At 37.5% G+C, this 14205-nt stretch overlaps 1 protein-coding gene across 1 annotated transcript in view; it reads right to left on the reverse strand.

Moving 5' to 3' along the window:
• Positions 1-4958: 4958 nt before the first annotated feature.
• The window catches only part of LOC135231527 (putative serine protease K12H4.7), a 45155-nt gene continuing 35908 nt past the window's right edge, over positions 4959-14205 (reverse strand). Inside the window, exons 5-6 of the mRNA XM_064286631.1 lie at positions 13421-13629; positions 4959-5428 (exon numbers count right to left, since the gene is read on the reverse strand). Coding sequence (XP_064142701.1) covers positions 5319-5428; positions 13421-13629 — 319 coding nt within the window. The 3' untranslated portion in view covers positions 4959-5318. The remainder of the gene's footprint in view (positions 5429-13420; positions 13630-14205) is intronic.

Below are 14205 nucleotides of genomic sequence, written 5' to 3' on the forward strand. Positions count from 1 at the left end.
TGGAATTCCCACTTTTGGCAAAATTATCCATGACTTGTTATGATCTACACAGTCAAATGCCTTTGCATATTCAATAAAACACAGGTAAACAACTTTCTGGTACTCTGCTTTCAGCCAAGATCAATCTGACATAAGCAATGATATCCCTCATCCCACTTCTGAATCCAGCTTGAATTTCTGGCAGTTCTGGTTTGGTGTACTACTGTAAGTGATTTCCTATGATCTTCAGCAAAATTTTACTTGTGTGTGTCATTAATAACAAACCAAAAAAGCCAGTTGCTGTAGAGTCAATCCTGACTCATAGCAACCTTATAGGACAGAGTAGAACTGCCCCACATGGTTTCTAAGAAGTGCCTGGTGAATTTGAACTTCCAACCTTTTGATTACCAGCCATAACTCTTAACCACTCTGCCACCAGGGTTTCCACGGCATTAATAATATCATTCAATAATTTCCACATTCCGTTGGATCCCCTTCCTTTGGAATGGGTAAAAATATGGATATTTTCCAGTTAGTTGGCCAGATAGACGTCTTTCAATCTTCTTGGCGTAGACAAGTGAGCACTTCCAGTGCTGCATCATTTTGTTGAAATATCTCAGTTGGTATTCTCTCAGTTCCTGGAGCCTTGTTTTCACTATAGCTTGGATACCTTCCTTTATTGGTTCTTGATCACATACTACCTCCTGAAATGGAAGAAGGTCAACCCATTATTTTTGGTATAGTGACTTTGTGTATTCTTTCCATCTTCTTTTGATGTTTCCTCATTATTTCACATTTCCTTGTAGAATCCTTCAATATTGCAACTCGAGGCTAGAATTTTTTCTTCAGTTTTTTCAGCTTGACAAATGCCGAACGTATTCTTCCCTTTAGTTTCTATGTCAAGGTCTTTGCTCATTTTGTTATAATACTTCTTTTTCTTGAGCTGCCCTTTGAAATCTTCTGTTCAGCTTTTATTTCGTCATTTGTTCCTTTAGCTTTAGCTACTCTAAGTTCAAAAGAAGCTTTCAGAGTACTTTCTGGCAGCCATTTTGGTCTTTTCTTTCTTTGTTGTCCTCTTAATGACCTCATGCTTTTTTCATGTATGATGTCCTTTATATCGTTTCACAACTCATGTGTTTGTTGGTCTTCAGTGTTCAGTGTATGAAATCTGCTTTTGAGATGGTCTCTAAATTCAGGTGGGATACACTCAAAGTCGTACTTTGGCTTTTGTGGACTTTCATGTGAGCACTTGATGATCTGTTCCACAGGTGGCCCCTGGCCTTGATCTGACTGATGAAATTGAGCTTTTCTGTCATCTCTTTCCACTGTTGTAGTCAATTAGATTCCCATGTATTTCATCTGGGATTGTCCATGTGTATAGTCACTGTTTATGTTGCTTAAAAAAATGTATTTGCAATGAAAAAATCCTTAGTCTTGTGAAATTCCATCATGCAATCTCCAGTATCATTTCCATTACTATGGCCATGTTTTTGAACTACTGGTCCTTTTTCTGCATTCCAATCCCCAGTAATTATCAATGCAACTTGATTAAATTTTTTGTCAATTTCAGACTTCAGAAGTAGGTAAAAAATTCTTCATCTTTAGCTTTATTGTTTGGTGTGTATATTTGTATAATAGTAGCACTAACTGGTCTTCTTTTTAGGTGTATGGATATTATCCTATCACTGACCACAATGCACTTCAGGATAGATTTTGAAATGTTCTTTTTGATGATGAATGAGACACCATCCCTCTTCAATTAAAATTCCTGGCATAGTAGATCATGTGATTGTCTGATTCAAAATGGCCAACACAAGTCCATTTCAGCTCACTAATGCCTAGTATATCTAGGTTTATGTGTTTCTTTTCATTTTTGATGGCTTGACTTGAAAATTTTCATTCATACTTTGAACATTCCACATTCCTGTTATTAATGGATGTGTGCAGCTGTTTCTGCCCATTTTAAGTAATACCACACTAGTAAATGAAGGTCCCAAAAGCTGGACTCCTTTCCTGTCATTAAAGTCAAGTCCAAGGAAGCATCTCTTGCCCTGTCATCTTTTGAGTGCTTCCAACCTGAGGGGCTCATCTTTTGGCACAACTCCAGGGTGGAATTTTTTCTTCAGTTCTTTCAGATTGAGAAATGCCCAGTGTGTTCTTCCCTTTTGGTTTTCTATCTCCAGCTCTTTGCACATGTCATTTTGATACTTTATTTTGTCTTCTCGAGCCACCCTTTGAAATCTTCTGTTCAGCTCTTTTATTTCATCATTTCTTCCCTTTGCTTTAGCTACTTTGAGACATTTCAGAGCAAGTTTCAGAATCTCCTCTGACATCCATCTTCGTCTTTTCTTTTTTCCTACCTCTTCAGTGACCTCTTGCTTTCTTTACGTATGATGTCTTTGATGACATTCCACAACTCCTCTGGTCTTCGGTCACTAGAGTTCAGTGCTTCAAATCTATTCTTCAGATGGTCTCTAAATTCAGGTGGAATATACTGAAGGTTGTATTTTGGCTCTCATGGACTTATTCTGATTTTCTTCAGTTTAAACTTGAGCTTGTTCATGAACAATTCATGGTCTGTTTCATAGTCAGCCTCTAGCCTAGTTTTGACTGATGCTATTGAGGTTTTCCATCTTCTATTTCCACAGATGTAGGTGATTTGACTCTAGCATACTCCATCTGGTGAGGTCCATGTGTATAGTTGCTGTCTCTGTTAATGAAAAAAGGTATTTGCAATGAAGAAGCCATTGGTCTTACAAAATTCTTTCATTCAATCTCTGGCATTGTTTCCATTACAAAGGCCATGTTTTCCAACTACCGATCTTCCTTCTTTGTTTCCAACTTTTGCATTCCAAGCACCAGTAATTATTAATGCATTTGATTGCATGTCCAATCAATTTCAGACTGTAGAAGTTGGTAGAAATCTTTGGTTTCTTCATATTTTGTCTTAGTGGTTAGTGCGTAAATTTGAATTATACTTGTATTAACTTGTCTTCCTGGTAGGTATATGGATATTATCCTATCACTGACACCATTGTCCTTCAGGACAGATCTTGAAATTTTCATTTTGATGATGAATTCAACACCGTTCTTCAAGTAGTCATTTCCGGCATAGAAGACTCTATGGTAGTCTGATTTAAAATGGCCAATACCAGTCCATTTCAGTTCACTAATGCCTAGAATATTGATGTTTATGCATTCCATTTCATTTTGACAATTTCCAATTTCCCTAGATTCGTACTTTGTACATTTCACGTTCTGATTATTTTGTTTCTTCTTATTTTGAGTCACGCCACATCAGCAAAGGAAAGTCTCTAAACCTTTACTCCATCCACATCATTAAGGTCAACACTACTTTGAAGAGTGAACTCTTCACCAATCGTCTGTTAAGTGACTTCCAACCTGGGGAGTGCTCATCTTTTGGTACTATATTAGACAATGTTCAACTGATATTCATAAGGTTTTCCCTGGCTAATTCTTTTCAGAAGTAAACTGCCAGGACCTTCTTCCTAGTCTGTCTTAGCTGAAATATGTCCTCCATGGGTGACCCTGCTGGTATACAAATACCAGTGGCATAGTTTCCAGCATCATAGCAACATGCAAGCCTCCACAGCAAGAGAAACTGATAGACATGTGGGAGACATAGTTCCCCCTAATATTATTAACTTATGATACATTCACCAAACTAAGAAACCAAAATTAGCACACTAATATTAATAATAACTTCAATCGTATGTAGTAACTAAAGAGCTACTCAAATAATGAGATCAATAACATCTCACTAAACAGACAGTAGATAAGTGATAACTTTGATGAAGTGTAAGACAACACACAATACTGGGGAAACCAGAACAACTTGACCAACACAAGGTCATGGAAGCTCCCTAGATGCATCCAAAGTCCCTGAGTGACTGAATTACTGGGCTGAGGACTGGGGATCATTGTCTCAGGGAACATCTAGCTCAATTGGCATAACATAGATTATAAAGAAATTGTTCTACATTCTACTTCGGTGAGTAGCATCTGGGGACTTAAAAGCCTGTGAGTAGCCATCTAAGATGCTCCACTGGTCTCACCCCATCTAGAGTAATGGAGGATGAAGAAAATCAACGGCACAAGGGAAAGATTAGTCCAAAGGACTGGTAGACCACAAGTACCACAGCCTCCACCAGACTGAGTCCAGCAGAAATAGGTGGTGACCAGCTACCACCAAGGATCACAATACAGGATCCTGAACACAGCTGGAGAAAAATGTAGAACAAAGTTCTAACTCACACACACAAACAGACTTACTAGTGTGACAAAGACTGGAGAAACCTCAAGAGAATGGCCCCTGGACACCCTTTCAACTCGGTACTGAAATCACTGCAGAGGTTCAACATTCATTCAAAGATCAGACAGACCCATAAAACAAAATGAGACTGAATGGGCACAGCACCCCGGGGGCAAAGACATGAAGGCAGGAGGGGACAAGGAAGCTGGTAATGGGGAACCCAAGGATGAGAAGGGGAGAGTGTTGATAGTTCGAGGAGTTCACAAGCAATGTTACAAAACAATGTGTATATTATTTGTTTAATGAGAAACTGATTTGTTCTGTAAATCTCCATCTAAAGCACAATAAAAAATAATATTAATAAAAAGAACATCTCAGGCCTTTTTTTAAGGAAAAAAAATACCATCTTGACTAAATAATACCCTTGAAATAGGTTTTAGACATCTATCGCTAATATGGAGTTCTCTTCAGATGAATTAAAAATCACCTAATTTGGACAGGAGTTACAATGAAATCTGAGATAAGAGGTATAGTAATTTCCATGTTGAGGAAACTTTAATTTTTTTATTAGGCAAAGCAGTACCATTTTTTAAGCGCTGGGGACTCCAGGAAAGGTTGGTTGGTAGAATCCCTAAATTTTCTTAACAAAGACAGGAATTCATTATTTGGCAAAGTATTTTGTCTTGTTTATGTATTAATAGGTATATAAAACAAATCAAAACATTTATATTTGCATGTTATGAACAGCCTTTATTGAAAAGAATAAGAGTGATGAAATAGAGATTGTTCAGGAAAACATGGAAAGTATAGCTTCCATCACCATGGCAACCAACTGAATGTTTACACCTGGTATTCCAGGGTAATTATTTCTTGTGTGCTGGATGATCTGCTCCTTTGCAAGGTCACCAAGAAAGGAGGAACAAGATGACCCTCCATGAACACAAAACCAACTTAAATCCTACAGAGAGGGATTACTCTAATTTCACCCTTGTAGGACATTTTGCATTTCAGCAATAAAATGAGAGTCTAGATTTCAGGTTCTGTTGCATGTGTTTTTCAGAGAGATCTATTTCTTTAGCCATTTTCGTAGAATCCGGAAGATTTTTTCTCGTGCATGAATCAGTTCAGCTGAATCAATATCCTTTTGTTCGAATGTATCTGCACAATGTACTGAACCTAAAAAGAGAAAGATAAATGTTAGAATACTTACATACCAAGCATCAGAAGACCAAATGCCCTTAACTCCTAGCTACATTTTTAGAACCACTTTAAACCTGTTCAAACAATCCAAAACTTCACCCCCATCCTTCAAAGGTTCTAATTTAATTCGTCTGGGGTGGGGGTGGGTATCAGTAACTTTCAAAACTTGGTTAAAAGGTGATTAAAACGTGCAGCTGTAATGAAGAAAGAGAATTAGTTTACTAACATAATGGGCTTTGAATCAAAGAAGTAAGCTTCTTTGTAGATTAAGGAACGGCAAATATATGATATTTATTAAAGCAAGTTATTGTGGAAGTGTACGTAATTCTCTTGTGCTACAAACTAATCAATGTGTCTGGGAATGGCTAAGGTAGTAGATTTAGAGAATAATGCTTTTAGTTTGCTTTTTCTTCAGTCCAAGTGTGGTATAACTTAAGTTCCATCTGAGAAAATTACACTGTCTGAATCTTAGTGAGTTTCATTTTAGAAAGTTCTCCCAGCAAGTCTACTGGAGTTGCAGTGTACAGGCCCAAGAGCCGATTGCTCCATTTTCAGATATTCTGCAAGTTGGCTCTTACACAGTGAGCTTGAAATTATCTTGATGGGAGCATGTACACCACGAAAATCAGCAGATGCTAAAAAATCAGTGCTTTTTTTTTTTCCTTAAGAAAAATGGATTGATAAACATGTAACATGTAAGTATAAGATGAAACAGGCAAAATTTGATGGGGACTTAAATATTTGTCAAACCCTTCATTTTGTGGATGTAGAACCTACACCTCAGAGAATTTAAGTGACTCGTCAAGAAAATTGCTAAGGATTGAAGCCAGATCACCAGAAGGTCTGTCATTATGTAGCAAATGCTATCAAATGTGAGCTCAGGGTTTACAAATAATCATCCAACCAAAACAAAAACATAACAAAATGGAACATTTGCCTTAGAGTTCAACTCATGGTGACCCCATATGTTTCAGAGTAGACCTGTGCTCCATAAGGTTTTCAATGGCATGATCTTTGGAAAGCAAATGACCAGGCCTTTCCTCTGAGGCACCCCCAATCTTTCAGTTAGTAGCTGAACATGTAACCATTTGCGCCACTCAGGGATCCAAGCATCCATCCATTCGGTATTATTTATTTTAGGGGCAAGACGTATTTGCTACTACACAAATATTCCTTACTGTCAAGTCGATTCTGATTAATTGTAATCCTTTTGGAAGGAGTAGAACTTCCCCATCAGGTTTCCAGGGCTGTAATCTTTAAGGAAACAGAACACCACATCTTTGCCTACAGAGCAACTGGTGGGTTTGAATGCTGGCCTTTTGGTTAGCAGCTGAGAGTTTAACTGTTGCACCAACAGAACTCCTTATTTTCTTTTAAGAAGCTAAAATTATGTAACAACCATGGCACATCCAGGCAGTGGAGTACTATTCACCCATTAAAAAAAAACTTCTATGTACTTAGATGGAAAGATCTTCTGTGTATATTGGTAAAAGAAACAAGGAAGTTATCAGACCATGTATATATTATGCTACCTTTTTTCGCAAAGGGGTAAGAATATATATGATTGCATTTGCCAAAAGAAGAATCCCTGCTGGCACCGTGATTGAAACACTCAGCTGCTAACCAAATGTGGGCAGTTCGAAACTACCAGCCATTCTGCTGGAAAAAGGTGTGGCAATCCGCTTCCATAAAGATTTACAGCCTTGGAAACATTTAGAGGAAGTCCTACTCTGTCCTAAAGGTGATTATGAGTTGGAATCAAATTGCTGGCAGTGAGTTTTTTTTTTTTTAATTTGATTTGCAAATAAAGAAATATCAGAAAGATGAACAAGAAACTAAGAGAGATGGCTCCTTAACTGGTTAAGAGGGAAACAGGGTAGGAAAGGTAAGACTTGTGTCTGTAAAGAAATAAGCAAAGCCCCTCACAAGTGACAGATGGTTACAAAGTATGGAGTTTCCTATAAACATGAACAATTTCACAGAATTTCAAGTTCAGATGAGGTGACACCATGACTGTGATGAGATCAGGTATAAATAAGACACACTGTAATCATGTGTGACAAAAACAATGACACCCTGCAAATATAAGGAATCCTGGGTGATGCAAACTGTTAAGTCTGGGCTACTAACTGAGAGATTGGCAGTTCAAATCCACCCAGAAATGCCTTGGAACAAAGAAATGGCAATCTACTTCCAGAAGATCACAGCCATTGAAAACCCTCTGGAGCACAGCAGCACTCTGAAACACACAGGGTCAACATGAGTGAAAGCTGGAACTGTTTATTATTATACAACCAAAGTAACAACCTATCCTTTTTTCCAGGCTGACATTCGTAGCTACTATTGTTCTACCATGACAGCTCTAGCCCCACTTTGTTCCTCCTGCCTCCTGAATAAAAATTATAATGATTCTTGATCATTGAATTGCCTCAAATGACTTACAGCATTTAATTTTGACCAATGGCCAAATCTGAACATGCCAAGATATGAAATGGTAGTTCTGACGCATACTGAAATTACAAATATCCAAGAATACATAATGAAGTTCAAAATAAAAAAAGTAGCTGATTACACCAACTTGATTTTATTCTCTAATACAATGAGTCATAAAACTGTATTTTCAATGAGCACAGAACACTAATTGAATACAAGACCAATTAGAAATGGGATAAAAAGAGATGTGGAAATGGAAGTAAAGGGGAAAAGGCATATTTATCTACAAAATTTGACTCTCTTTATAGATAAATGGCTTTTTTTTTTTTCCTCAGCTAATGTGAAAAACCTGTAGATAAGACTTTGGCCTTCTTGCTGGGTTCTCTTAACTTCATTTTTGTAATTTTATAATTTTTCTTTCAGCACATAGTCTCTGAACATTAGCCATATGGTACGCACCATGGATTCAAAAATGAATAAGATCCAGTCACAGCGATCAGAGAGATTGCTTCCTAGAGGGTGAATCCTAAACTTCCCCTTCACCTTCTCAGTTATGCCTAGATATCTGTGACCAAAGAAAGATCTCTGTGCAGTTATTTGATCAATATCTGTCTCACATGTATGTTGAGTAGCTCCGAGGAGCAGTGATTGTGTGCACCCTTATCCCCCTAGTGTCCAGCTCACCATCTGACACAAGTAGACCCTCCAGAAATACTTTTAAATGAATAAATTTGAATACTCCATTTTACTAAGTTTCGTGAAAAATAAGGATTTGCAATAGCTTTCTCAGGTTTTCGAGGTCTTTTTGAAACCGTAAGAACTTATATCTCCAAAAAACTTGGAAGACGGGTGGCACAATGCTAAAAGAATTAGACTTCTAATGAGACTCCTTGGCTTTGAATACTGGTCCTATTACTTATTACACTGGGAGTCAGTCTGGTTGTCTTAACCTCTGTATGAGTCCTTGGGTGGTAACATCAGAGAGGCAGGAGGTTCAAATTCACCCAGAGGTGACTCAGAAGAAAGGCCCGACTAGCTCTTCAGAATAAATCAGTGATTTAAAACTCTATGGAGCATAGTTCTGCTCTGACACACACGGGGTGATAAGGAGTTGGGGTCAACTAGACAGCAATAGGTTTACTAGTTTTATGGTCCATTTTCTCATCTGTAAAATGAGAAATGTGTTAACAATTTCCCCTGATTGTTAGGAGGATATGAGATTATACATGTAAAGTGTGACATGCAGTGCACAGTATGGTAGCCACCATGAGCTACCTATGGCTATCTTGTTGTTGTTACATGTTGCTGACAAAGTTTTGACTCACAGTGACCCTATGCACAACAGAAAGAAACACTGCCCTGTCCTGTGCCATCTTCACAAGTGTTGTCATGTTTTAGCCCACTGTTGCAGCCACTGTTTAAGTCCATCTTGTTGAGGGCAGTCTTCTTTTTTGCTGACCCTCTACCAAACATGATGTCCTTCTCTAGAAATTGGTCCCTCCTGATAACATGTCCAAAGTATATAAGACTAAGTCCCACCATATTCCCTTCTAATTAGAATTCTGGCTATACCTCTCCAAGACAGATTTGCTTATTCTTCTGACAGTCCAAGATTTATGCAATACTATTTGATAACAGCATAATTTAAAGGCATGGATTCTTCTTAAGTCGTCCTTATTCATTGTCTAGTTTTCACATGAATATGAGGCAAGTGAAAACACCATAACATGGATCAGATACATCTTAGTCCTTAAAGAGAAAGCTATGCTTTTTAACACTTTAGAGAGAAATTTTTGAGCAATGGAATGTACTCTTTGATCTCTTGACTTCTACTACCATGGATGGTGATAGTGGATCCAAGTATAACGAAATCCTTCACAACTTCAATCTTTACTCAACCTGTCAGGATGTTGCTTATTGGTCCAATTTTGAGTTTTCTTTATGTTGAGAAAAAAATCCATACTGAAGGGTATGGTCTTTGAGCTTCATCAGTTAAGTGCTTCAAATTCTCTTCATTTTTACCAAGCAAGGTTGTATCATCTGCATATCGCAGCTTGTTAATAAGCCTTTGTCCAATCTTTATGCTCTATTCTTCATATACTCCACGTGTGGGTAAAGATCACTTGAAATGTGCCTCATCCAAACTGGCATGGATACACACTGGACTTTCAGTGCTTAGTATTAAAAATGTAAAAATCATGTTAATTATCCTCATATTAATTATATGTTGAAAATATTTTGAATATATTGTGTTAAATAAAATATATTCTGAAAGTTAATTTGTGTTGTGTATTTACTTGAAAATTTTATATGTTCTCCAAATGTATAGCTCAAATTATACTTTTATTAAATAGCATTGGAAAAAAATAGTGGCTGGTGGTGCAGTGACTAAAGCACTTGGCTATGAACCAAATGGTCAGAGGTTTGAACTACCAGTTGGACCACTGTTGAAAGATGTGGCCGTCTGGTTCCATAAAGATTTACAGCCTTGAAAACACTCTAGGGCAGTTTTACTCTGTCCTGCTTGGTTGCTATGAGTCAGAATCAACTTGATGGCAATGGGTTTGTTTGGTTTTTGGTAAGTACAAACAAATTAGATTAATTTAAAAATAAGTAGAATTATTGTAAAATTTCGTGTTAGGGACTAATTCTGAAGTAGAATACAAAAAAATTGTGTTTGTGTGGTAAAATAATAATTCTATGCAAGAAAGGTTGTTTAGTAGCCTTGGTACTCTATGGTCACCTATTCCAAGTTATTTAAGTATTCTTCCTCAGAGTTACCAATCACTGAGCAATTTTTACATGTCAGGCTCTATAATAAATATTTTATACTTACCATCTTCTTGAATATTATAGCCCTATAATTTGTGAATCCACCACCTGTCAGTCAGTTTGTCACACTGCTTTGGCTTGTATATTATTAAGATTCTGGAATTTTTGCCACAGATATTTAAAATACTAACAGGGTCACCCATGGAGAACAGGTTTCAATGGAGCTTCCAGCATATGACTAGAAAGAAAGGCCTGATGATCTATTTCTAAAAAGTAGCCAATGAAATCTCTATGGATCACAATAGAGTTATTGTCTGATAGAGTACTGGAAGATGAGCCCCCTAGATTAGAAGACTCAAGCATGCCAGTGATCATAATGGTTCTTTTGTACATGGCATTGCTATCAGTTGGAGCCTACTCAATGGCAACGAGCCATAAAGTTTGTGATTAACATATATAATGTGTAATATATAATATATTTTGTTTCAAGGCCAACTTCATGGTTTCTATTATGGCATTATACATCACCCACTCTTGAATGTGAGAGAAATGGCAGTCAAACCAAGTATGCAGGAATTGTAGGTTCCCATGTCATAGCTATAGTGAGCACCTCCTGCCTGGGTATATCCATGGGATTGTGACTGAGTTCTGAACATTATTTGATACGTCTTGGTGGGGAAAGGACAAGGATACCTTCATAGAGAGATCAGAAAACTAGAAAATCTAAAGTCTGATGTTTCTGAAAGCAACACTGACCCTTTAAACCTTAAAACTCCCTGACCTGCTCTGATATAATAGGAACTTGCTTTAACCACATTTCTTCTCATGTGTCTTCCCACCTATCTTTCTGACATTTTAATTAGTCCCTAGAAGAATTGTAATTTTCCATTAAGATGTGATCTCATCCTTGATATCTATGCAGAGGCAAGAGAAGGACAAGAACAAAGTACTAGTCTGGTCCCTGTTCAGATCACATTTATGCTGTGTACTTTTTTTTACTCTTTACAATAACAAGAGGGGCATGAGACTGTCTTCTTACTGAATTTGCAGTCATCAAGCCAAAAAAAGCAAAATGATTGGGAGCTTTGGATAAGGCATTTTCCTCCCCACAAGGAATTTATGTTAGGATCTCATCTCCGGGGGATACCATAGTAATAGTGCCTTCTGTTTTCATTAGAAAACCAAAATGACCTCGTCCAGCTTCTTATAAGTTAAACTTTTGGGCAAAAATTGATTACTAGCTTCATATACACTATCACACTCTTACATGTGAATGAAAGAAATTTCGGAATAGCTGGAGTGAGAATAGATGAAGGGTACTGCTCAGGTGTCTTTTGAACTATTTCAGAAGATACAGAGAAGTTTAAGAGCCAGGTAGCAGGAATTTGACAGTGTTTTTGATTTGGGTTGGATAATTGTAGGAATGGTAATTTCAACCCAGGAACTTTCTAAAATTCCTGCCACTAAATCTATAAACTTACTGTTTTCCATCATACTTATTTGCTCCATTTACAGCAGAGTCATCTGTGAAGGCAGGTCCTCCATGAGTTGCCCGACCCTTTCCTTTCGTGACTTCCCTTTAGTGTGACATCTTTCTCCCTAATCCTATTCCATTCAACAGCAGCTTTTTTTTTTTTTTCTCTCTTCCACTCTTCACAGCCAAGGATTTTAAGCTTGCTGTTTCTGTTTCTTCACCTCCTCTATTTCCATGTACTTTATCCTGACTTCTACTGACTCGTCCAGAATAACACTCAATGAGAGAGGTCAAGGTCACTGAGTCCAATGACCTTTTTGACATTTTCATATTAAATTTTGAGGGTTTTTAAGCTGAAAATCATGGTGTGGGCTTCTGTAAATGTCCCATTAGCATAATAAACAGAGCATTTTATTTTGCAGTGAAAATACATATTTTATCCAGTACCATATATAGATTGTTGAGATTATTTTAAAACTAATTTCAGTAACCTCAGCAGGTAAAAGGGATCAAATGGAAAGACGGTGTGATCCAAGAAAGATTACTACTCTAAGAATCAAGCTATTGTGCTGGCGGACACTAATTTATACAGTGTTCAGAAACCTTAGACAAAACAACTTCTTTTAATGAGCAATTACATTCACAAAAGAAAATGACCTTATATCTTTGATTATATGAAACCATATATACTTCTTAAATAAATAAACACGAGGACAATAGTACTCAAATGGTTAATTTTATAGGCACATTAGATGTCTATGCTAATTACTACTTTTTAATGTGTCCTATTTTAGATGCCAGCCAGAAGTTGAAATACTATTGAAGACTAAATGATCTACTAATCACATGCTTGGAAATATTTTCTGCTTTTTTTCAATAACATCAAAAGCAATTTATTAATGTTATTGATAGCTGTAGACAAGTCTGCCACAAACTCATGGAGACCCCATACACAACAGAACTAAATGCTTCCTGGTCCTGTGCCATTCCTGAGATTGGTTGCAGATCAAATCATTGTGATCCCTAGGGCATTCATTAGCTGATTTCTATAAATAGATCATTTTAATCCGGAAGCTCCATCGAAAACTGTACATCATAAAACACACAAGCCTGTAATGACAGACTGGTAGTGGCTGTACATAATGTGTATTGTCAGGAAATCCAACCGTGTCTTCCCAAAATGAAGGCAAGAATTCAACCACTGAACCGCTTTAGCCTCCTTCATTTATTATGACACGCTGACATATTTCATCCTATTTATAGGTCTTTGACTATTCACAATGTGTTACCTTTAATGAAGACAGCAGGTAAATCTTTACTGATATCCTTTGTGATCCCCAGAGGGTGCCAAGGATCAAAGGAACCATTGGGAAAGATGATTTTGCTTCCTGTCACGTTGAAGCCACCATAGTATGCATTGGTCGACATAACACCTGTGTTCAGTGAATCATAATTGAACTCAGGGCCAAAGAAATCAGAACATTGTTGAACAAAATAACTGCAAAGAAAATGAGGCACAATTTTAGGTGCTGGAGATTGGGGTTGAGGAATGCAGGAAAGACATCCACGGAAAGAGTGTTATTTATTTAGATGTTTTGTTTTCCCCTGAGAATCTGAGTTGCTTAAAACAGCTAAAGAAGGATTTTTTCAGTTTAAGAAGCAAATGTATCTATTTATCTAGCTAGCTATCTAGCTATCTGTCCAAGTCTAGCTTTTCCTCCTATGAGGTCCTCGATTCAGTAAACACAGAGGAATGTGGCCAACGAAGTACTTGCCTATTGGACCCTTGGTCAAGTCAATGTACCACCTTAGTGAGGGGGCTATAGACACCACAGGCTGCTGCTTTCTGGACTTGACCCAGGGCTTCAAACAAAAAAAAATGGGAAATGCTGCCCTTTGCCTTCCCAAGTCCATACTTGGACTAGTAACCACTGTGGAAGGAAGAAAACTGAATGCATAGCCTGCCAGCCTGATAAAGAAGAGACTACAGAGGCAGTGAAAGTGAGAGACTACCTCCAATGCAGAGAGGCAGGCCCCAGAGCTACTGGAACCCACCCAATTCTAGTTGTTCTAG

This window comes from Loxodonta africana, chromosome 6, assembly GCF_030014295.1.
Source record: "Loxodonta africana isolate mLoxAfr1 chromosome 6, mLoxAfr1.hap2, whole genome shotgun sequence".
Lineage (NCBI taxonomy): Eukaryota > Metazoa > Chordata > Mammalia > Proboscidea > Elephantidae > Loxodonta > Loxodonta africana.